The 25,933-nt window shown below is 48.5% G+C and overlaps 1 protein-coding gene across 8 annotated transcripts in view; it reads right to left on the reverse strand.

The window, feature by feature from the left end:
• Positions 1-1,720: 1,720 nt before the first annotated feature.
• Positions 1,721-25,933, reverse strand: part of LOC116628049 (synaptotagmin-17) — a 74,682-nt gene continuing 50,469 nt past the window's right edge. For all 8 annotated transcript variants that reach the window (XM_032398106.1, XM_032398105.1, XM_032398101.1 and 5 more), the window contains one exon: positions 1,721-1,978. In XM_032398106.1, coding sequence (XP_032253997.1) covers positions 1,782-1,978 — 197 coding nt within the window. In that variant the 3' untranslated portion in view covers positions 1,721-1,781. The remainder of the gene's footprint in view (positions 1,979-25,933) is intronic.

Genomic DNA, 25,933 nt, shown 5'->3' on the forward strand with positions numbered 1-25,933 from the left:
TTATATGGCTTGTGCAAGGATACACAATTAGAGAGAGGTGAGTCCATGATTTGAACCATGGTTTCTTTGGCTCCAAAGCCCATGGGCTCAGTCACTGGTAGTCCCTCCTCTCTAGTGCCCAATGCCTGCTATGTTCCGGTCCTCCTCACGCTCTTTGTTCTCTCATGGTTTTTTTGTTTTGTTTTTTTTTTTAAAGATTCTATTTATTTAGTTGACACAGAGAGACAGAGAGAGAGACAGCAGGGGGAAGGAGTGGGGGGCAGGGGAGAAGCAGGCTCCCTGCTCAGCAGGGAGCCCGACGTGGGGCTCGATCCCAGGACCCCGGGACCAGGACCCGAGCCGAAGGCAGACGCTTAACCGACTGAGCCACCCAGGTGCCCCTGTTCTCTCATGCGTTTATCCTCTTCTGTACAACCACGATAAGGAAGTCATTTTGTAGTCTCTTTTTTTCTCTTGAGAAACTTAACCTAACCTTGCCCTCCTGCCTTCCCCCTTGACCTCCCTGCCACGTCAGGGCTCTGAGTCATTGGGATGGTTTGTTACGCAGCAGCGGTAACCGCAACACCTTGCACTCTTCATGCCCTGTGTTCATGAAGAAAAAGATAACTCAAATGCATGGCACAAATAAATAATCTTTAATTTCAATAAATAGCTCCCCATTATGCCAGACAAGAGGCTGTGGGAAAGATACAGTAGCATCCAACAGGGAGAGATCTATCCTAACTACACTAATTCCTTAGCATGAGAAAAATGACTTTGGTTCACACACAAACACAGAGAGATGCTCAGAGTATGACAAGGAAGGAGTCCCCTTGGACGGGAGCACGGTGGCCATTTTAATCCACGTAACTGTCCTTTGCAAGTCTTCCGTGTGCCACAATCACCATGAATCGTCAAAAAAGGTTACTTTTGCTCTATCATATTTATTTACTTGACATACGCACATGCTGTTACTGAAGGTGGGGCCATGACAGACAGGAGGACACTGGGTGAAATTTCACTGGGAGGGGCAGAGAGAAGGGAGTGCTCAGGACTGAGGTCCTGCCGACCACCTTGCTCACCAGGAGGACACACAGGGACACACACGTGTTCACCTGTGAGGGCACACACGAAAACATTCCCCACGGGGGGTCCTTAGGAATAAGCTAATACAAGGACAAATTCAGTTAAGCCAGGGAAGTTTCTTACACTGGAATATTTTTTGAGGCCATTTGGTTTCTCCAAATAGTCTAATCTATCACGTCCACTAAAGAGAAGACAAAGTACTTACACTTTTGGGGGAAGGTATCAGGTCTGAAGAACCCCCCAGGGAACAGCAGCCCGTTCAGAAGCCACCCAATCAGCAGGTGTGCCTTTTGGGTGTGGGGGTCGGGCCTCCCACACACTGGCCAAGCTCTTGGAGAATTTCATCTCGGTGGAGGCTGGCACCCTTGGGGAGGCCCCTTCTCTGGCCTGAGGGTTGAAAGTGCATTTGGGGGTAGGGGTATCAACAGGAGCAAGCACTGCCAGTAAGTCTCACAGCAGAGCCCACTCAGCTCGTGACGTATAGATGGGGTTTCTAGAAAGTTCTCAGGCTTTGCTCATTGAGGGCAACCATTTTGTGTTCAATAGTCAGCTTCCTCTCAGTTCTGAGAGGATTTAGTGTGTGTGTGTGTATTTGAGTGTGTGTGTGTGCGTGCTGTGTAGATGTAATAGGCATGTGACACGTTTTCTTTCTGTCTTAAATTTTCTTCCTTTTTTTTTTTTTTTTAAACAAATGAAAGCTGCTTTTCCCACAGCTCTCAGGTCACCTCCAGCGAGGCAGGAGACACGCGGTCACACTCGGCCCGGGACCTCAGGCTGTGCCACTGCTCTACGGCCGTGCGGTGAGTGTTGAGCATTCGCCGCCAGTGGTTGGATTCGGAGGGGCCCGAAGAGTACTGGCCGATGACAATCCTTCCGATGAAGTCGTTGCTGCTCTTCATGTTGTGGCCAAACACTAGGGAGCCAGAGGGGCGAGGGCGGCGGGGAGGAGGTCGGAGGAAGGAGAGAAACGGAACAGGGAGACGGGAACAAGACAGAGGTTGTTAGTCTACACGTTCCTCAACTGCAGGCACGGGCTCCTTGCTTTTGGGACATCATCTGTTTCTTTTAATGGTAAGAACGCCCCACTTCCCTCATCTCATCTGCCCGTGAGTCCCTTCACTCCAGGTATACCAGGTGGCCGGCTGTTCCTCACCATGCCAGGCATGTTCCCGCCTCCTGGCCTCCGCACTGGCTGGTCCTTCTGCCAGATAGCGGCGTCCCCTATAATACGCAACTTTAAACTCACAGCCATTGCCCTACCACGCTGTGTACAGAGCACTACAGGTGGGTAGTTCTAGGGGGACAGTCAGCCATCACTGAAGTCTGGTTGAGTAGTTAACCCGGGGTTTCTCAATGGCGGCACTGCTGACGTTCTTTGTCATGGGGGCTGTCCTGTGCATGATGTTGAGCAGCACCTCAGGCTTCTATACACTCGACGCCAAGAGCACCACCCTCACCAGCTGTCACAATCCAAAATGTCTCCAGACGGGGCCCAATGTCCCCTGAAAGGTCAGTTCATGCTGGAGAAGAGCCACTAGGTTAAGCCGTGGGCCATGGGCCAGATATCCTCGGTGACCATTAGGCTAGCTCTGGGACCCCGAGACAAGGGAAGGAATCTCTCTGAGACTCAGTTTCCTCCTAGGTTAAAGAGGAATCTTGATAGTGCTTTACCTCATCTGTCATTGTGAGGTTTTGAGGAGATAACGTGTGTAATGTCTCAGCACACAGTACCTAGATAAGCACTCAGTGAAGGTTATACTGCTATTTTGATCCCAAATCTCTGTCTGTGGAGCTTTTATAAAAGAGGCTTTATGTTTCCTCTGTTCCAGGCAATGGAGGCAAGCTTCCTGAGAGAAACGGCCATGGCAATTTCTTCTACCCCTTGTTGTACTGCGTGTCTCTTTGGAAGGCTTCTCTGTTAATTCCAATGCAAGCTTAATTTGTGTCTTTCAAGCCTAATGAGATGGTTAGCTTGATTTATCTTCCCAGCCAAGTTCTGCCTAATTCTTTATCTGTGTGTGGGTAGTCCGGGCATGTCATCTCACGAATGGGAAAGCAGGCTGCGTCTGGGTTATAAATGAAGGACTGCAGAATGGGAAATATCACAGATTCACCCAGCATGAGCCGAGCAAAAGCGGGCTGGATCCCAGGAGGGATGCCGATTATCAAATAAACCAGCTAAAATATGCAGCCAAAAACAGAACTTGAATGCTAATGAGCCTCCGTTCTCCCCTGTGGGGTTCACATCAAGAATTCTAAATGATAAAAATTGGGGGGGGGGGCGCGGAACGGGAAGAAAAAAAGAAAAGTGGAAAAACAAAAACAAAACCCCATCCATTGTCTAAGTACCAAAAAGACCCAGGGTGAACAAGGGTAGCCCGCACCAGTCGAGTCCAATACCACTCCAGTGTCCAGTACCTGTCAGCAATGTGGACCAAAATTGGACCCTGTATATTTCTTGTAACTTGGTAAAGTGTTCAGGACACACAGGGGGATCTTGTTTACGTGAAGATCCCTTACAGAAGGGAAAAATTAGGGCAGGAATCTTCGCTTAATAAAGGACATTACCTAAGGAGCTCTCTGAGGCATTTGAAGTTTTTTTTTTTTCAAAGATTTTATTTATTTGTCAGAGAGAGAGAGAGAGCACAAGCAGGGAGAACGGCAGGCAGAGGAAGACGCGGAGGGAGAAGCAGGCTCCTCACGGAGCAGGGAGCCCAATGCGGCACTTGATCCCAGGACCCTGGGATCATGACCTGGGCCGAAGGCAGACACTCAACCGACTGAGCTACCCAGGCATCCCTTGAAGTTTTTTTTTTTGAAAAGGTAACACTCAGGTTTGTTTTGAACCACGCCTAGTGGGCAGTGTAAGGTTTGATCTCACCAAATGAAAACAAGTTACCAGAGTCCCCTTCTCTGTGGGCCTTGGTAAAGCAAGATACTATCAGGAGGCCATTTCAGGCTCTATTTGGTTTTCTTCCTTGGGGGCAAAATGTTCTATCCTCCTATACCTCTCCAAAGCTCAAGAATGAAAATGCAGAAACATCCTAGTAGATGAATGTAGGTTTCCCTTGGGAAAAGGTTTTAAGAAAGGAAATCTCAAACACTCTCATGTATTGCTTGTGAAAGGGGAAGCTGGTTCAACTTTTAGGAGAGGTTCACAGTGTGTACTCGAAATAAAAATGTTGTTAACTTGTTTTTTTTTGTTTTTATTTTATTTTATTTATTTGACAGAGAGAGACACAGCGAGAGAGAGAACACAAGCAGGGGGAGTGGGAGAGGGAGAAGCAGGCTTCCCGCTGAGCGGGGAGCCCGATGCGGGGCTCGATCCCAGGACCCTGGGATCATGACCTGAGCCGAAGGCAGACGCTTAATGACTGAGCCGCCCAGGCGCCCCAAAAATGTTGTAACTTGTGATCCAGCAATTCTATTTCTAGGAATTTATCCCATAGGATTATCTGCACAAATGGACAAAGGTATACATACAAGGATATTCTCTGGATATTGGATATTGGATAATACCTGGGTTATTAGAGCCTCTAAGCCAAATCGGGCCCGCCACCGTGTTTTGTAAATAAAGTTTTATTGGAACCCGGTCAAACCCATTTGTTTACACAATGCCTGTGACTGCTAGCGCACTACAGAAGCAGAGCTGAATAGCTGCAGAAGAGACTGTGTGGCCCACAAAGCTGAAACTATTTCCTATCTGGTCCTTTATAGAAAAGTTTGCCAACTCCTGCTCTAGAAATAGAACATTGTGAGAATGAAAAATGTAAATAACAAAAAAATGTCCATGAAGAAGTGTAGCTGAGGCTGTGGCGCCCTGTCCACCTCCCCAGCCCACCCTAGAGGCTACCCCCAGCTCTCAAGCACCCGGAGCCCTCTGCCGGGGCCACGCCAGTCTATGCTAACGACGACTTACGGTCGAGTCCTTGGGCCACTCTGTGAATAGCAGTTTGACCTCTGCAGGGGCTGGAGACTAGGGTCAGCCACTTGGACGCCTACGGGATTGATTGCCTGATCAATATCCCAGACACCAAGGCTTGCGTGCACTTTTCTGGTTGGCGCCCTTTCGAGTGTGTGTCTCCCCACATCACTCCTGGGACAATGAAGTGCTGTCCTCACAACTCCACTGGGAGAGGGCAACTGGAAACTCATATCTGTTCTCGCCTGGACTCTGCCCTGTGTGCCTCTTTCCTTTGCTGATTTTGGTCTGTTTCCTTTTTCTGTAATAAACTGTAACCATGAGTATAATAGCTTTGCTAAGTCTGTGAGTCCTTCCAGCGAATCACTTAACTTGATGGTCTTGGGGATCTTCCAAGCTGCAGTTACCCACGCATCAAATATCCCTGATTGGCTTGTCTCCCTTTTCCACTCTCTTATCAGTACTTCCTGGGGTCACCTCCTTAGTAGCCTATCTGAACCCAAGTCATTGTCTTAGGATCAGCTTTGGGGAGCATCCAGACAAAGACTGGCGGAGACTAATTAAATCATTTCTGATGTAATAATGTCATGGAAACCAACATTGCTGTAAAATGAGATAGACCTATATATATAAAATAGAAACATCTCCAAGACATATTGCTAGGAGACAAAAGCAAGTTGCAAAATAGTATATGTAAACACAATCTCTTTTTTGTTAAAAAAAAAAAGTTAATATATAGAATAGAAAACAATCTGGAGGAATTTCATCAAACTGTTGAGAGTGGCTCTCTCCGGGGGTGGGGGGGGGGGGGGAGACAGGGAACTTTCTGCGTTCTGTATTATGTAAGTATGGTTTGCACTTCTTACAGTACATATTGTTTTGGAAAGAAAACAGGGGCGCCTGGGTGGCTCAGTCGGTTAAGCCACTGCCTTTGGCTCAGGTCATGATCCCAGGGTCCTGGGATCAAGCCCCATGTCAGGCTCCCTGCTCAGCAGGGAGTCTGCTTCTCCCTCTCCCTCTGCTGCTCCCCCTGCTTGTGCTCTCCTGCTCTCTGTGAAATAAATAAAATCTTAAAAAAACAAAGAAAGAAAACAAAAGAAAAAAACAAAACAAAGTTGCCATTAGAGAATCCACATCTAAATCGCCAGAAGGCAAAGAAGACTAAAAGGCAGTCTAATATCCTACGCTCCCTTTCCCAGTTTGCAAAGTTCCTTGGTGTGCTGAATCACTTGGCCCTTGCAAGGTAGGTGCTCCTAAGTGATTCAACCTTTCTGGTGGAAAGCAGTCACTGCTGTGGCCATCTGAGTTAATTGGCAGGCTTTGACATTTGCAAATCACTTGGTAAAGTTATGGCAATCTTAACAGTCTTTTAAAAATCGAACATTTAAAATGCAAGTTATAACAAAGCCAGAGCTGAAGAAAACTAATGACTTCTATGATAAAAGCTGCCTGAGAGAATATCAAGATTTGCTATCACTGTAAATTCTAGGGAGCATGTTGTTGGGAGAAATGGGGAATTAAGACTGGATATCTATAGAATCCAGAAAGGGGCTCAGAGACAGAGGGCCAGATACCCAAAGCCCTCCATTTTACAGATAAGGAAACCAAGTCACTGAGCTAGTTGGTGATACAACTTGAAGTATTTGCAGCAAAAACCCTGCAAAGGAAGCCAATTCTGTGTAACTAGATCCCCACTTTCCTCCTCCTTAGAAACAATCACAATTAGACATTTTGTCGCGAGGCATCCCCAAATATCCCTCCTGGTTGTTACGGGGGACTCATTCTACTGCGAGTCCCTAGTGTATTACTGGACCGTGTACCCTAGTCGTCCGGAAGCGGCTTCCCAACGACCGATACAATTCAGAGAGTAGCACAAAGGTGTTGCAACAGTGAGAAAAGATTCAGAATTTGTGCACAAAACCCATGGAGAGGGCTCCTCATATTTTCTCTAAGAACCTATTTACTCTTCATGGATTTAGACATACTCTGAATAAACTTGGTCATCTGATTTCCCCACCTGCAGTAATTTTTTAATTTTTTTCCCAAGATTTATTAGAGAGAGAGAGTGAGCACAAGTGGGGGGAGGGGCAGAGGGAGAAGGACAAGCAGACTCCCTGCTGAGTGGGGAGCCAGGCATGGGGAGTCCGATGTGGGGCTCGACCCCAGGACCCTGGGATCATGACCTGAGCTGAAGTCAGACGCTTAACCGACTGAGCCACCCAGGCGTCCCCATCTGCAGTAACTTAATTTAGTGGATTGCAACTACCAGCAGATGTAAGAACTTCCTCTTTTTTTAAGAGTTTATTTATTTATTTAGAGAGGGCAGGGGGAGGGTCAGAGGAAGAGGGAGAGAGAGGATCTCAAGCAGAGTCTGTGCTGAGTGTGCATCCCAGGGTGGGGCTCGATCTCACGACCCTGAGAATACGACCTTGAGAATACGACCTGAGCCAAAATCAAAAGTCAAACACTTAGCCGAGTGTGCCACCCAAGCACCCAAGAACTTTCAAAAAGTACAGTAGAATGTGGCCATTTAGTAAAGGGGCAAACAACCCCGTACTCCTTCACAGAGCCAAAGGTATATTCAACCGTATGATCATTTATTTTCATTGTCATGACTGAATCAGTTAGAAAGCTCAGGGTTCCGGTTAATGGGTCAAAGGGAGTGTAACAAGTTCTCTATCAAACACAGTAAAAAACTTAAAGCCTTTTTTAACATCAAAGGGGAGGGCATGCAGTCAGTGGAAGATTTACTCATACAAAACCCCTTTAGTGCCCCTCCCCCCAATGGTTACAGAGTAGGGCAACCACCTTGGCCAGCAAGGCGCTCTGTTACTGGTCACACTGTGTTCTCTCCGTAGCCTTAACGAATCTCAAGCGCCCTGATGCGACAGTCTCAGAGGATGGCCCCCTGTGCAGACAGGCGAGCCACCAAAGTCCAGTTCCACCCTCAGACAGGGCATGGGTATCCCTGGCATATTGCGCTTTCTGGAATTTGAGGCTCAACTTATCTCTAAAGGATTACCAACATATCTGTCTGCTTCTGTGGCACCAATCACCATGGCAAGTTAGGTGAGCAAAACCCCTTTGCAAAACCAAAGCACGATGAGAGGCTCAGGGACCAGGCTTTGAAGAAGCGTGGAGAGTAACACAGCTTTATTAAGCACCTATTATACGTACGGCCCAGGGCTAAGCACATCATGTGGATTAACTTGCTAAATCTCCATATCAACCCTCTAGAGTCAGGTTTCTCACCTTGAGCACTACTGACGTTTGGAGCCAGATCATTCTCTGTTGCCGGGCTATTCTGAGCAGCGTAAGATGTTGAGGAGCATCTCTGGAAGATGCCACTAGCTGTCCCCTCCCGAGCTGTGACAACCCAAAGTTATCTCCAGACATCGCCGTACATCCCCTAGGAGCATCATCTAACCCTTCTCCCTGGAGAACCACTGCTCTAAGACAGTTGCTATCACTGGCCCATTTTACGGCTCGGGGGGCAGAGGCCCAGGGAGGTACAGGCAGATTGCTCACTGCTCCAGTCAAAACCTAGGTGCCCTGAGTGAGTCAGGCACAAAGCTGAGGCTTTCACATGTTGATATTTGCTGTGAAAATGAATCTGTTCTTCCCCGCAAGAGCTAAACTCTTTGGGGTGCTAATTTAGTTTGCCAAGGCAGCCGGTCTGGAAGGGAAGCTGGATGACTTAGCATGTGGGTGTCATAAACACTGCAAATTAAAAGGAAAAAAAAAAAAAATCTCGACAGCTCCCCATTTTGCATGTTTGGTTCCAAGGTGATACCCCCACATGCTCCTTTGAGGCTGATAGCACAGTGCAGGGGTGCCCCAGGTCATGGTCAGAACCCCACCTCATCACAGGCCCCACAGTCTACCTCTTGGGTACTCAGTTGCAGTATTCCCACATTTCTATAAAAAAAAAAACAAAAAACATGAAGCCAGCAAAACCCATCCTGGGCTGTTTCCCAGTCCTCCCTAATTCCTCAGCGCGGAGGGATCCCCACACTTTGTCTGGATGTTCAGGAGTTATCCCAACCCTCAGAGAAGCCCCAAAGCAATCTCCTTGTCCCTTTTCCTCCTGTCCCCCGCTCTCCAGAGGCCAGCCCTGACACATCCCAACAAAGGTGGTACCCATTCTCTCGTCAACTTTTGCAAAACTTCCTCAAGCTATAGCATTCCCTCTTTTTTCTTCTTCTCTCTGAAAGCTAGAAGCTGTTTCAGGTGTTTCTTCAAAACAAGGTAAATCATATCCTTTGCCTGGGCCTCAGTTTTCCCATTTATACAGTGGGTGGGTTTATGTAGGTTTTAAGGCCATCTTCAACTCTAACATTTCTTTGGTTCTAAGAAGTTTCATCCACGACTTAAGAGTGAGGTTTCATTTTGTGATTCATAGCAGCTGCTCAGATGTTTTTCCTTCCAATGGTCAAAATGACAGTTTAGATAACAGGATTATTGTAATTAAAAATCAGCAATACCAGGGCGCCTGGGTGGCTCAGTCGGTTAAGGGTCCGACTCTTGATTTCGGCGCAGGTCATGATCTCAGGGTTGTGAGACTGGGCTCTGCGCTGGGCGCAGAGTCTGCTTAAGATTCTCTCTTTCCCTCTCTCCCTGCCCCTCCCCCGCCACTCCTCCTTGCACAAGTACACACACATGCACACGCTCTCTCTCACTCTCTAAAAAAAGGAAAAAAACCCCACTGCAATACCAAATCCTGAGTCCTGTATGCTAGGCACTGAGAGAAGTAGTTTATATACATTTTTTGACTCAATCCACACCACAGTCCTGTTAGGGAAGGCACTACTTATATCCTTCAGCAGACGGAGAATGAGAGGCTCACAGGGGCTCGGAGGTGGAGCGCCCAAGGTCACAGGGCCGGCATGTGGCACAGCAGGGATGGACACTCAGCCCAGCAACGCTTTTCCTTCTCTTGTCTCAGAAAAGTCTCACCCATTCCCCCTTCCACTGACCCCGCTACAGGACAAAAACAAGATTCGGAGCAGAAATACAGTGCATGCATGTGTGTTTGAAGGGGAGTGAGGCCCTCAAGCTGGCCTATAGGGCAAGGGGCATCGAGAGTCCCCTCACGAAGGTGCCATGTTGGAGCCTGTCCCATCATCTCTGTAGGGCCCAGGGGCGTCACATTTGCCTCCAACATCTGAATGGCCTCTTCTGCAGGTGGGCAGCAAACAAGGAAGCCGTCTTATGTCTCCAGACTATTGATATGAAAAATATAATACTAGCACCTAACCCTTATATAGTGCTTATTACGTGTCAGCCCCCATTCTATGGATTCTCGGTTACACTAAATGATTTGATCCACATGTCTATTTACAAGGTAAGTCTATCATTATCTCTTGGGTCTAGAGGTCACACACCACCATCATGGCCTGCTTTCCTGAGGAGGGCCTGGACAGAGGCCTGAGCACGGGGTGGGCACGTTACCTTGACTCCTTGGGCTTGCCTTCTGACCTCTCACCCCACCGAAAGCACAAGGCCTAGAGTAGAGACCCCTTTTGGCCAGGTCTATAGGAAATACTGGCTTAAAGTGAGTTGTTCAATTCCTTCAATGCAGTGGTTCTCAGCTGGGCCCATTTTGGTCCCCAAATTTGCCAATGTTAGGAGACATTTGGATTGTCACCACTGGAGAGGAGACGCTGCTAAACATCCTACTGTACTCAGGACAACCTCAAAATAAAGGATCTACTGGCCCAAAATGTCCACAGGCACTGAGGCTGAGAAACACTGCCTTAAGGGAAAAGCATGTGACCTGGGGTTTCCCTTCATTAATCCACCACCAGAAACTGGGGAGTGGAGGCAGAGGTCTTTGAGGACTATCTTCATGGCTTACGGATTAGGTCTCTTCCTCCTTCCTCAAGACACAGGAGTCAAGATTGAAATTCCTTTTGGGGTGCCTGGGTGGTATAGTCGACTAAGCATCTGACTCTTGGCTTCAGCTCCGGTCGTGACTTCAGGGTCATGAGATCGAGCCCTGATCTGGGCCCCGCATTCAGTGCAGAGTCTGCCTGACACTCTCTCCCTCTCCCTCTGCCCCTCCCACCCCCCTCCTCTAAAGAAAATAAATAAAATGAATCTTAAAAAAAAAAAAAGAAAGATTAAAATTCCTTTTGAAATTCCTTTGGACCACGGCTGGACCATTTCTTTACTCCTCTGTGTGGAAACGGAGCCATGTGGAGCCTGCGTTTATAAAGATGACATATGGGTTGAAGCATCACTTTCAGGTCTGAATCACACCGTCTAGGAGGAAGCATTTAAAAGTGTGATGATAACGTAATGTGCTTGTTTTTACACGAACAACCAAAATGTATATATCTGAAAGAGGATCATCCTTGTACACATGTCTTAGAGATGCTGGCATTGCTCTGGGGGAAATGTTCACTACAAACCGGCTTCAGAGCTAGTTGCAAGACACCTGTTAGAAGCTTCAGGGGGATAACTAACCAAATCTTCCCCCTCTCTGTCTTCTGAAATAATTGAGAAACAATTGGGAAAACAAAGGAGAAATATCACAAACATGTGAATCCCTCAGAAGGCTTTTAAAAAAATCCTAGTGCCCAGACCTCAGCCCAAGAGATGCTGTCGATGGGTTTGGGGGGTGGGGGACTGGGTGCCAGTGTTTTTCACATGCTCCCCAGGGGATTCTCATGGGGTCAGGTTAGGTACACTGTGCTAGATGCAGAACAAAGTATCAGTTGGATTGGTAGCTTAGCTGGATTATAGAAAGGGGCCAGACCCTATTTGCTCTCCTGGAATTAAACTTCTCTGACCAAACACAGTGCAGGCCTCGTCTTGGCAGGGGCAAGCCTGACCAGCAGGCTCACTGAAGGAGCTACAGAGAATGCTCCCTCCCTGTTGTGGGCAGGTAGGTCACCAGAGAGAAGAGGAGGGCTGGGAGATCTTTAACACCTTAATCCCATCCAGCAGAAGACCATGGACCTTCAGATGAAAACCCACCAGGTTCCCAGTCAGATAAGTCAATTCTTCCCTGGGCAAGTAAATACAAGATAACAGAGAATAAAGCAAATAATAAAATGAATAGGGGCGCCTGGGTGGCTCAGTCCGTTAAGCGTCTGCCTTCAGCTCAGGTCATGATCTCAGGGTCCTGGGATCGAGTCCCGCATCGGGCTCCTTGCTCAGCAGGGAGCCTGCTTCTCCCTCTCCCTCTGCCCTTCCCCCCTGTTCATGCGCTTTCTCTCTCTCAAATAAATAAAATCTTAAAAAAATATAAAAATAAGATGAATAAAAGAGAGCCCAGAGGTGTTACTTTAGTGCAAGGATGGGCAGACTTTCACCATAAAGAGCCAGACAGTAAAGACTTTAGGCTTCAAGGGCCCCCTATAGTCTCTGTCCCAACTTCTCTGCCATTGTAGCAGAAAGAAGCCACAGACTATATGCAAATGAATAGCCATGAAAATGACATAATAAAAATATATTTAGTCTCTGCCCCCACTTCCTGACACAGAGCTCCTAAAACCCTTGTAATTTCCTAAGTGATAGCGGTGATAAGAGCATCTTGTGTTATAATATTTGGTCTTTGTCCCGGGTTCATGACCCAAGAGCTTCTAAGACCCTTGGAATCTTCAAGTGACGAGTGTCTTCTGGTATACTAATGAGATGGCTGGTGACAGAGGTCTCCAGATAGTTTCAGGAAGGGGGTTGGCTGCCAGGAAGACCAAGGCATGATTAGAGGGTGGACCTTTCAGTCCATCCCAACCTCCAGCCTCCAGAGAGAGGAGAGGGGCAGGAGACTGACTTATTAATCACCAAGAGCCAATGGTTTCATCGATCATGCCTATGTAATGATTTTCTGTATGCTAAACTTCAACAAAAAGTCAACTTTAAAAAACAAACGAATGGGACTAATGTTTGCAACTGATCTCGAAATGCATGAAAAAAATGAACTGAGATAAATAGAGGGATAGATAGATGTGTGGTAAAGCAAACAGCAAAATATACAGTGCAAAATCTAGGTGGTGGGAATACGGGTGTTGACTGAGTAAGTCTTCCAATTTTTTTTAAAGGTCCTCCATAAAATGTTGAGATCATAAAAAAACAAACACACAAACTCAATTGTTCTACTTTCATAGCGGTCTTGTTACTGAGTTACTGGAGTTCTTTATATATTCTGGATACAGGCTCTTTGTTGGATAGGTTTTGCAAAAAATTCCTCTGGGGTGTGCCTTACTCTTTTATTTTCTTAACTATGTCTTTTTTTTTTTTTAAAGATTTTATTTATTTATTCACGAGAGACAGAGAGAGAGAGAGGGAGGCAGAGCAGAGGGAGAAGCAGGCCTCCCACCGAGCAGGGAGCCCGATGCGGGGCTCGACCCCAGGACCCTGGGATCATGACCTGAGCCGAAGGCAGACACCTAACGACTGAGCCACCCAGGCGCCCCTTAACTATGTCTTTCAAAGAGCAAAAGTTTTACATCTTGATCAAGTCCATTTGCAAAAAATTCCTCTGGGGTGTGCCTTACTCTTTTATTTTCTTAACTATGTCTTTCAAAGAGCGAAAGTTTTACATCTTGATCAAGTCCATTTATCACATTTTCACTCATTTCCTTTCAAAATGAAATAACTGCACACCCTGGGTTTTTGAAGCCAGTGACCCATGTGGAACTGCTTTGCCTATGCCAACTGAGATGAAAAACTAATCTGAGACAGATCTGGGTGGGGGGTCCATGACTGCCTGTGATTTTTTCCCCCATATATTTGGAGTATTATATAATACAGAATTAAAAATCAAAATGCTTTTTAAAGGTAAAAAATATCACCTCATAGTTGTTCAGCACTTCATAATTTTCAAAGCTTGCCTATTTCAGCCTTGCCAGAGTCCTTTTGTTGGGGGGGGGGGCAGGAGTTGAGGCCTCCGTGGGCCACAAAGGCATAAAAGCATTTGTCAAAGTCATCTGTTTCAATTGCATACTGCAAGAAGACACAAAAGAGTAAAAATTTTGCCACTTTCTTTTTTTGGGATTGCAAATTTTAAAAAATTATTTATGTATTTATTTTAGAGAGAGAGTGGGGGAGGGGCGGAAGGAGAAGGAGACAAGCAGACTCCCCGCTGCGCAGGAAGCCTGATGTGGGGCTTGATCCCAGGACCCTGAGATCATGACCTGAGCCGAAATCAGGAGTCGGACGCTTAACCAACTGAGCCACCCAGGCATCCCCGGACTGCACATTTTGACAACGGCTATCCAAATGGACAAACATATATGCTTTGGCGGAGCAAGCCCACTGCTGGATTTTTAGCTCACGGTACATTTGGACACATCTGCGGAGACATGTTGAGGGTGCCCACCCCAGTAATGTTCCTAACTGCAAAAAAACCCCTGGAATGAATCCCAGTGTTACCAACAGGGGACTAATTAAATAAATTCTTCAACTCCTGGACTTAATGAAATATCATGCGGTCATTAAAAATAATTAGGGGAAATCTGCACTCCATGTCCAGCCACACTGATCTCCCTGCTCTCACTCCCTTCCACGTAAGAGCTTTTGCACTTGGTATTCTTTTTGGCTGCAACGCTCTTCCCCCATCCATATCCACGTGGTCCATCTCTGACCTCTTTCCCGTCTTGGCTCAAATGTCACCTTCTCCATAGGCCTTCCCTGGCCACCTTGGAAAAAATCGCAATCCTCCCCCCATCCCTCACTATTCTCTTTCCTTCCTTCTGTTTCTTCCTTAGCACTGAACTTCATCTCTACATGGCCCTCATATGGTTACTTGCTTTGTTTACTACCTGTCTTCCCACATTCAAGTAGTCATCTGATGAAACCAGGATTTTTGTCTAATTTGTTCACTATTGTATCCACAGTGCCTGGTTTGCATGCACATATATATATATATATATAAACATGCTAGTATGGAAAAATGTCCAAGAGCTATTATGTGAAAAGACCAAGTCGCAGAAAAGCCTATCTATTCTGGATACGAACAATAGCGGATGGAGACACCGCACACACTCGTGTACATCTGCTCCCGTATACACGTACATACGTGCACACATTCACGTACACAGAAGTGTATATGGTCCTAGAAAGAAGGCTTGTGAGGACTAATTACCTTTAAGTAGGGAGAATTAGGGATTTTTACTTTTTATTCTACTCTCTCCTGTACAGTTGCACTATATATACGTGTATATGCATATGTATATATGTGTATAAACATATATTCCTTATCATAACGACACTGAGAAGCCACCAGAACCCCTTTTCCCTTGTAAACCCTTGGTGTCACCCCATGCAGCTGACAGGCACCCATAAGCCACAAGGTGGGGAGGAGCAGAGACCAGATTTAAAAATACTCTGCTCCTCTTCCTGAGAGGGCTCCCCACGCCCTCTCCTGCGGAGCCAGGCGGCAGTCCATCTGTCCAGGTCACACCACCTGGGAGACGGGCTCGTGTGCCGAGCAGGATGCTTCTGTCTGCCCAAATCTTTATGGAAGCAGGGAAGCCATTTGAAAAATCTACACAGATGAGCACAAATGCACTCGGGTTTCTGCCCCTGAATTCTTCATGCTCAGGCAGCCAAAGAAAAACCACAAGAAGTGCTGAGAGGTTAAAATGCCATCGGGAGAATAAACATGCCTCCCACAGGCACATGACTGGAGCAAACTGGCTCTGAGCCCTTCACAGAGGCTCCCCCCCCCCCGCCCCGCCCCGCCCCGCAAACTCCCAGACCAGCAGAGCCCACTGCTCGAGCTCAGGGTGGTCGCCACCAGGGGGGCTGGTCCATGCACTGTGGGATGTGAGCAGCATCCCTGACCTCCACCTACTAGATGCCAACAGCACCCCTGGAGTTGTGACAACCACAAACGCTTCCAGACACCGCCCAATGTCTGCTGGGGGACAACATCAGCCCAGCCGAGAACCACGGGTCTAACTCCTTCTCTACGTCAGTAGCTGCCCAGCACTTGGCAGCTAAAAGGTTATGTGGTGAATTCACTGCGAGGACCGCTCTTATTAGGTGGAAGTCCCCGAGCCTGGGATTCGGTGAGATGGGATCCCCCCAGGCTGACGCTCACGGCGAACTCAGGGGCAGCAGGTGCTTGGGGAGGCAGCAGAGAAGCAAGCTTGTTCAGGGCTCAGGCTGGCTTTTACGTGCCCCCTTGGGTACCTATGGCCGAGATGGCTGTGAGCTCACCAAAGCCTTTCCTTCCTGGACAAGCAGCTGGACTACAGTCCCAGTCTCCCCTGCAGGGAGTTGTAGCCGAGAGGGTCGGAGTAGGAGTGGAGTGATATTCATAACTTCCAGACCCGGCCTATAAAAACTTCCCACAAAATCCTCTCTCTCTGTGCCCCCCCCTCTCTCTCTCCCGTAACCACCAGCTGGAGGTGAAACCCTCCAAGGCCCGAGAAGATGGCAGAGCCACAAAACGGAAGGGGCCTGGGTCGCTGAATCCCTGCATGGAAGGCCACTAGTGAAAGGCCCCACAAACACCGGCGTGCGAGCAAGAGATCGGCTTCGACTCCAGTAAACCAGAAACCAGCATGGCTGATTTACTCCAGCAGCCTTCCTTGACCTCAGCTAACACAGGAACTTTTAGCAAGGCACCTGGGCTTCAGTTTCATCCTCTGTAAAATGGGCATAACACTGGTACCTCCCTCGTTTAGTTGTTGTGAGGATCCACTGAGACAGTCCTTGGGACTGTGCCTGGAACTTACTAAGCCTGACGAAGGTTGCCTCTTATTACGAGTGGGAAGAAGAGCTACTGAATTCCTGCCCTTCCCATTACCCCTTCTGTGCCTTCTTTTCTGAGTCACACTCAATAACCTGGGAAAGAATGATTTGCCCCAGTCCTCAAATGCCTTAGGGACATACTGAGGCTTTAGGGAAACTTCTTGTAGTAAGGCTGGGGACCCTTATTTTATCACACAGCTGTCCATGCATCTCCTAAGTGTCCTGGACCTTCCTTACCAAAGACACCACTGAGAGGCCAAGGTGACCTTGAACAAGAAAGGAAGAGGATCCCACCCACAAATCATCCATAGGCTGTCTTTCTTTTGCTTTTCCAGCCTCAATAAAATTAAGCAGAATAAAACCTAAAAGCAGGGGCGCCTGGGTGGCTCAGTCAGTTAAGCGTCTGCCTTCGGCTCAGGTCATAATCCCAGGGTCCTGGAATCGAGTCCTGCATCGGGCTCCTTGCTCAGTGGGGAGCCTTCTCCCTCTGCCCCTCACCCCACTTGTGCTCTCTCTCACTCTCTCTTGTGCTCTCTCTCTAATAAATGAATAAAAATCTCTAAAAAAAACCAAACCACCTTTTTTTTTTTTTTAAAGATTTTCTTTCTTTATTTGACAGAGAGATAGAGAGCACAAGTAGGCAGAGTGGCAGGCAGAGGGGAGGGAGAAGCAGACTCCCCACTGAGCAGGGAGCCTGATGTGGGGCTCGATCCCAGGACCCCGGGATCATGACCTGAGCCGAAGGCAGACGCTTAACCGACTGAGCCACCCAGGTTCCCCTAAAAAAAAAAATCTTAAAAAACCTAAAAGCAAACACATAATGAGAACTATGGCCCAGACTCTTCCTGGGCCTGCTCTGTAACTCAGGATCACAAAGAAAGTGGCCTTGAGTTAAGCCCCAAAGACCCTGCCTCCCCTGGCCAGTGTGGGGCACCACACAGAGAGCGAAGGCTGACCCCTCTGCCCACCCTGCTTATTCTTCACCCACCTGCTTGTGGGCGAATAATGCCCTCGCCTAAGACCGTCTCTAGAAATGATTGCCATTATAAGCCAACTACATCCTGCTTTAGTGTGGGGGTTGGGGGCTGGGAAGAAACCCAGGGGAGCAGTTTTCACATCAACTTACACACAGGGAAAGAGAAAATTACACCCACTGAGCATCTGCTATGTGCTAAGTATCCCCGCACACACATCGTCTCACTCCTTTGTGAAAGCAGAAGCCACATCTGTCGTGCTCCCTAGTTTCCCCAGTGCCTAACAGGCTTAGGCACACAGTAGGTGTTCAATAGATACTTGTCATCTGAGCTTACCATGACCCCTACTTATTGCTCTGACCTCACATGTAATTCACTCCCCTCATTAACTACACTCCTGCCACTTTCACCTTCTTGCTCATTCTGGCCCCAGGGCCTTTGCACTTGCCAATTCCTCTGCCTAGAACGTTCCTCTCCCCGATCTTTGCACAGCCGGCCCTTTCTCAGCTTGTATTACCCAGTTTAAAGTGATGCTCCAGCCCCTGTCACTGTACTCTGTTATTCTTTAGGTGTTGATTTGTCTCACCCCAACTAGCATGCCAGCATCAGGGAAGGATTAATTATTTCTGCCTCTCTGCTATTTCTCCAGCAACTAGGCACAGCACTTCAACAAAGTAGGGGCTTGATAAATATTCGAGGCTGTGTAACTCAATGACCGAGAGCCCAGACTCTGGACCCAGACCACCTGACTCTGAATCCTGACCCCGGGACCTGGGGCATGCTACTTCTCCTAGCACAGCCTCAGTTTCCCCATTCATAAAACGATGGTAATTCCTACATCATAGTGCTGCTATGAGGATTCAGTGAGTTAATTCATCCGAAACCCTTGGCGCAGCGCCTGGCACACAGGAAGTGCTGCGGATGCGTCTGTTTGTCATTGTTAGAGACAGAATGAGCCACCTCAAGGTAGACCTTAAACGCGTCCAACAGACAGAAAATGCAGGCTCAATGAGATGAAAGGTTCCTGCTCGAGATGATTCAGCAACCAAGCTCTTTTGGACCTGGTTCTCGGACTTTTAAGCCCAAGTTATTTTCACAAGGTTTCCTGAGATGTAGGGAGAGAAATGACACTCAGCCCATGCCCCACAGTCCCTAGCCTTTCAAAGGTTAAGCCTTCTCCCGCTGACTGGCAGCTCTGGGTTGGAGCAGTCAAGAGAAGGCAAGGGACAGAAGGGCGGTCTGGAAAGGATATTCTTGGTTTCTGATCTCTTCCACGTGCCAGCCTTCATCTTGCAGCCACCAGGTACTGGACTTGGCTGCTGAGCCCAGCTGTTTCTCGCCAACACGGTGGCCCAAGGCAAAGCTGAACCTGACCTTCACTGGCTCCCCTTTCCCACCCCTAGCTAGGGCTCTGCAGGGATACGTGTGGTTGGATAAATCCCCAGCCCCCTGAAGCTTTCCCCCACGGGGATGTGCCTGGAGTGAGGCTCCATCTAAAGGCACCAAAATCATTAAACAACCACGCAAATGAAGTAAAAACTCCCCAGGAGCCCTGGCAGCTGGCCTGGTCTTTAAAGGCTGCCACCGGAGCCCAAAATGAACGCTTAAGATCTAGCCAAGTTTTACCGCCTGGGTGGATGGACTTTGGCAGCTTGAGGAGCTCTCTGGAGGAAAGATGAGGCGGGGATGCCACCGCGGGCTCTGTGCTCCGCCAGGAGAGCCCCGGGGTGGCAGGGGTCTGCTCCCACCTCCTGACCGCTTGGCTGGAGTTCTACCTCGGCCCACATCCAGGTTCAAGGCCATAACCCACCGAGCCCTCACTAAGGGCCAAGCGCTGTGCTAAGCACATTATATCGATCATTTCCTTTTGTCCCCACAACACCCTAGGAGTTAGGGGGCTGAAATCTACAGATGAGGAAATCTTCATTCAGAGGAGTTAAGTAGCTTGCCACCATAGAGAATTGTCCTTTACATCTAATCCATGAGCACTTTCTGTTGACTGTGCTTCTTACATTATATCCACGAGTTACTTCTTTGAAACCATTCTGCCACCTCCCTGGTCCAAGCCACCATCCCCTCTCCCTTAGACCAGCGCTGCAGCCTCCCAGATGCTCTCCTGGCTTCCCCTCTTGTCTTCTGACAACGCTTTTATTCTTCATTCAACAGGTGGAGGGATACTTTAAAACGTGATCATAGCACTTCCCTGGTCAAAACCCTCCAAAGGCTTTTCAATGCACTTAGGAAAAATATATATATATAGCTTCTAATCCTACAGGCTCTACTCAACCTGCCCTGTGCTATTTTTCCAAACTCACACTGCCTTCTGTGCTCTGGACATATTGGGGTAACATGGGAGAAGAGATGAAGTATCTTCTTGCTATTCAAAGTGTGGTCTTCAGACTCCAGTGTAAGTGTTACCCAGAGCTTATTAGAAATACAGACGCTCAGGTCTCTCCCAGACTTACTGACTCAGAATCCACATTTTGACAAGATCCCCAGGAGATGCATATGCTCATCAAAGTGTAGAGGTTAAGAGCGAGGAAGACTTTGGAACCAAACAGCTTGGGTTGGAAGCCTGGCCCAACCACTCACCAGGTGGATGACTTGGCATCAGTGACCAGCTACTTCCTGCGTAGTGAAGAACTCATCTTATCCAAAGAGAGATCTTGGTCTACGCCCTTGGCTCCTAGGAGGTGATCTCCAGGCTCGTGGAATATCCAGCAGAGGTGTCTTTGTTCGCCTGAGGGCTCTAGCCACGGACAATGTGATTTACGGTGACAGCTTTGGGGTCCCCTAGAGAAACCAATGACTAGAGGTATTAGCTGGACCTCCAGGAGGGTGCTGGAGGCTGATGGTCAGCTCCCAGAGAGTATGGGATCGAGCCCCGTTAAAAACTCTGGACACCACAGGCTCAGTGAGCTCCCCGCGTTGGCAATATTCTGTGCATACTGCACACGTAGTGAGCAAGAGGAGGTAACACCGTCCATGACTCCATGGGGACAAAATGACAGGAAGCCCCACGTCCGGACCCCTTCTGGACTCTGCCCTGTGTGTCTCTTTCCTGGGCTGATTTTAATTTGCATCCTTTGCCATCATAAAACTATAGTTCTAAGGAGCACCTTCCTGAGTCCTGTTGAGTCATTCTCGTGAATTATTGAAGCTGCATGGGCACGGGGACCCTGCATATCTAGCCAGCTGGTCCAAAGTGAGGGCAGTCTTGTGGGGACCAGTCCCTCCGACTTTGCAGTTGGCTCAACTCATTGTCATTCCCTTCCCCGACCTTCAGTCACCCCAGCCGAAAAATGGCCATAGAGCAGATCACACCTTCTATGTTTACTGAAAGATTAAATGAGATGATGAACACACAGGAGTTTCGCAATAAACACAAGTACAATGTCCCTGTGGTTTGGTCAAGGAAACTGAGGGTCACAGAGGCAAAGCCACCTGCCCACAGTCAGAGGCTGAAGCCCTGGCTGACTCGAACCACGGGGCAATACTGCCTCCTCGTGACTTGCTAACACCTTCTGGGAAGGGAGGGACAGGCGTGGTTCGGCTGAGCCCGTGGTCCAGCAACCTGCTGAGGAAGTCACGGGGCCTCTGGGGGGAAGTCACCCACCGCCATCCCAATGCTCCCTACTGCTTCTCTTCTCTCCTCTCCTTTTGGGATTCACATGACATGAATATGAGGCTCTGTGATATTGCTCCACAGGTCTCTACTTTCCCCTTCTGTCCCTCTTTTCTACCCCATCTTTTTTTTTTTTTTTTTTAAAGATTTTATTTATTCATTTGACAGAGAGAGACAGCGAGAGAGGGAACACAAGCAGGGGGAGTGGGAGAGGGAGAAGCAGGCTTCCCGCGGAGCAGGGAGCCCGATGTGGGGCTCGATCCCAGGACCCTGGGATCATGACCTGAGCCGAAGGCAGACGCTTAACGACTGAGCCACCCAGGTGCCCCTACCCCATCGTTTTATTCTGTTGTTCATAGTACGCAATTTCTCTTCATCTATCTGTACGTTCCCTAACTCTTTCCTCTATCACCTGCATTCTGCTATGGAGCCCATCCAGTGAATATTTTACTTGGTACCGTACTTTTCTGTTCAAAATTTTCCACTCGGTTCTTTTCTTCTATCTTCTGTTTCTCTACTAACCTGCAATAGTCTCTGTCTTACCATTCTTTTCAAGAGGATTCACCCGTCCTTCTTGGAGCACGGTTATAATAACTGCTCTGAAGTCTTTGTGTGATCATCCCAACATCTGGGTCATCCTGTGGTGGGTGCCTGCCGATTATATTTCCTCTGAGAATTTGCCAGACTTTGCTGGTTCTCTGTGAATCAGGTCGTTCTGGATTGTACCCTGGACGTTTTGAATATTATGTTATGAGACTCTAGGTCTTGTTTGAATCCTACTAAATATATTGATTCTTTTTGGCTGTACCAGGCAGCTGAGTAGGTTCGGTTCAGACCACATGTTCTAACCTGCCTTCTGGGTGCTGTTAGGCCAAAGTTGGTTCAGCTTTCAAAGTCTCTGCAGGGCTCTGCACATCTGTCCCTCATTTGTGCCCGCTGGGGCCCAGCTGCAGACCGGGCCAGTAGTCTACACTGTAGTTCAGTTCTCAAAGTCTCTCCTATACCATTGAGGGTCATATCCACTCTATGGGGGCAGCTCCGGGGTGAGCCCAGGACTTCATACATCCTCCTTTCTGGAGCTGCCTCCTCCTGCAATATTTCCCTCACTCCGGCTCCCAGGGGCCCACATTCATTACCCTCTGTCTAGAAAGTGGAGGCTTTAGTCTCCCCCCCCACTTCTGCCGCTTACTTCCTGTGCCTGGATTTGGGTCTGCAGCCAAGTGCCCACTGCCAACCCCAGGGCACTGTGGAGAGCACACACCGCTCTGGTTCTGTGGCTGAGCTGGCACAGCTTTGGGGTCAGTCCCCGGCTCCTGGATGCCGTGCCAGCTGGCGGCTTTGGGGTGATGATGATTAGGTGAGGGCGCTGCTCGGGAGGCAACCACAGGCAGCTGGTCCCAGCCATTCACCTCCAAAGGGCCAGCATTTCAACTCTTCCACACTCTGGAATTATTAAAACAACAGGCACGATTTTCCAAGGGGCTATTTCCGGGATGGGCAGGTCCACGGGCTAATTTGCCTGTAATTCCCAGGATAGGAATGATTTGCTGCATTTTACACAAGACAAAAGTCCAGACTCAGAGAGGTGGAGTCATCTGCTTGAAGTCACACAGCTGGTTAACAGTGGGGCCAAGATTCAAACCCAAGTCTGTATAATTCCAGGGTCCGCTCTTCTATGACGAGTTCCATCATCATCAACAACAACGTCATCACCATCATCATCATCACCATCATCATCATCATCATCATCACCATTATCATCATCATCATCACCATCATAACCATTATCATCACCGCCATCATCATCATCACCATCATCGTCATCACCATTATCATCATCATCGTCACCATCACCATCATCACCATTATCATCACCATCATCACCATTATCATCACCATCATCACCATCACCATTATCACCATCATCACCATTATCATAACCATCATCATCATCATCATCACCATGGTCATCACCACCACCATCATCATCATCACCATCATCATCACCATTATCATCACCATCATCATCACCATCATCATCATCATCACCATCCTCACCATTATCATCACCATCCTCACCATCACCATCCTCACCATCATCATCACATGTGATATTTATTGAGCACTATGTACAAGGCACTGTCTAAAGCTTTTTATATGATGTACTGAGGCTGGAAGGTTGGAAGAGAAGGAAATTGAGCTATAGGAAAGGGATGTCATCTGCCCAAGGTCACATACACCTGCTGAGTGGTAGAGGTGCTATTGGAACCAAAACCTGCATCTCACTCCAACCCGTACTCTGAGTGGCCATGCAACCGTTTCTCTAGCAGGCGGAGCTGGGCCCGGTGCCCAAGAAGTCGGGTGGGGAGAGAAGACAGAGGCTGTGGGGAGGCTGCAGGGAGGAGGTGTGGCAGAGGTGGGCTGAGGCCAGATGCTGGGGAACATCTGTGCCCCAGAGCAAACCCACAGCATCTCTCCGTCTCAAGGGAGCTTCTGGCTCTCGCAAAATGGCTATGCCCCTCTCAGACGGGCTTCCTCCTCCCTCCTCTGCTGGAAGCCCTCAGCTTCTCCAGTCCTGCTGCCCAAACCCCAACGCTTTCTCAGCATGTCCTCTGGTGCCCATTCAGCCCTGAGGTCTCCCCAGGCAGGCTGGTGACAGCATTGCTCCTGATCTCCCCTCTCCTCCTCTGCCCCACCTCCCCACCCACCTCATCCCACCAGCAGATTCAATTAACCAGTTAGATGCTGGAGCCGCAGAAAGCCAAGCAATTATGGAAGCAGACCAGGTGCCTTGGAACTCACTCTTCACAGAAGGGCCTTGGGTGGCCTCCAAGCAGACAGCGGGGCGGGGAGGGAGGCAGAACAGTGTGGGCAAATGCTGCCAACCCAGGCTGGGCGAGAGAGATCATTGCTAGAGTCTGATTCCTTCTAACGCACGTGGAATGACTGACGCTTACCCAGATGCACTTCCCAGGTCTTCTATGTATTTGCTCCCCAAAGTGTGGTCTGCAGACCCACAGCGTTGGCATCACCTGGGTGCTGTTAGAAGGGCAGAATCCCAAGCTGCAGCCCAGGCCGACTGAATCAGAATGTGCATTTTAACACATCCCTAGGAGATGTTAAGGATGGAAGTACCGCACTCTCTAGTCCTAGCTAGACACACTAAGGTTGGCGAAAAAATGTGGGTCATTGCCCTGGTTTCTCTTCTTGCGTGTTCTGCAGCTGCCTGGACACTGGGTATGACAGGCGGGCCCTCCCCCCGCTTCTGAGCCTGTGCCCAGGGCAATTCCTATAGCAGCTGCCTTGAGCATGGGGCTTCCATGCTGACCCCTGTCAACCTATTAGCTCCCAGGCTGAAGTACGAGGTTGGCCTCAATTTCTCTCCCAGACCTCAGTTTCCCTTCTGGGCTGGAGGCCTGCCTGGTCTCTCCTCACTCCCTACAACCTTCTGCGCCCAGCTCACTGTCACCTGCTCACTCCCCAGACAGGGTTGGGCATTTGCAACGTACCCTGCTTTTCTCTTTCATAACCCTTAGACCAATTCACAATTACGTTGTGATTGTTGCAGCCTTTGACTAACATCCGTCTGTCCCCCCGCTAGAATTAAATGCCATGAGAACGTGGGTCATGAATGTCTGGCTCTCTATTGAATACACAGCACATAGTAGGTGCTCAAAAAAAATTTCAATCTGTGGAGACTGACACTTGGTCAGCTCCAGCCCCAGGGAGCTGAACCCCACCCCCTCCCGCCCCTGCCATCAGAGGCTGGCTCTACTCTCCATTCTGTCTCTATCAATCTGTCTACTGGAGATATCTCATATAAGTAGAATTCTATAGTATTTGCCCTTTCATATCTGGCTTATGTCCCTTAACAGAATGTCTTCAAGGTTCATCCATGTTGTAGCATGTGACCATTTCCCTCCTTTGAAGGCTGAATAACAGTGCACTGAATGGATAGATCACATTTTATTAATCCATTTATCCAGCTCTCAATGGACACCTGGGCTGCTTCCTCCTTTCTGCTACTGGGAATAACACCACTATGAGCATGGGCGCGTGAATGTCTGTTCGAGTCCTGCTTTCCGTTCTTTTGGGGATATACCCAGAAGGGGAATTGTTGGATCACAGAGTAATTCTATTTTTGATTTTTTGCAAAGCCTTCATCAAACTCTATTTCTTTTTTTTCTTTCTCTTCTCCCCCCACTTCCAAGAATAGCCCACTAACCTCAGTGGCTAATTCTACTTCACTTTCCCGGAAGGCCTCTGGGCTGCACGTCATTCTCTCACGAGTTGAAAAGCAATTCCCCCCCCTTTTTTTAAACTTCAGCTGCAGAAATCACCTGATTGAAAACTGCAGAAAAACCCTCATCCCACACAGGAACGGAACTGCTCAGCCAGCCCAGCCTGCCAGCTAATTACAGGCTTTTACCAGGATTCTCCACGAACGCTCCTAGCGCAGCTCAACCTTATTTTTTGTTATGAAGTGTTTGGAAACAAGCTAATGGGCTAGGTTTCAGATCCTTAGCCCGGATGTGACAGTTCTTTCCCCTGGCTGGTACATAAAGCAAGTTAGAACATCATGGATCCGAATTTGGCACAATTGTAGCTTTGCTTAGATAGATACCAGCACAACCCGCA

The sequence above is a fragment of the Phoca vitulina genome, unplaced genomic scaffold, assembly GCF_004348235.1.
Source record: "Phoca vitulina isolate PV1807 unplaced genomic scaffold, GSC_HSeal_1.0 scaffold110, whole genome shotgun sequence".
NCBI lineage: Eukaryota > Metazoa > Chordata > Mammalia > Carnivora > Phocidae > Phoca > Phoca vitulina.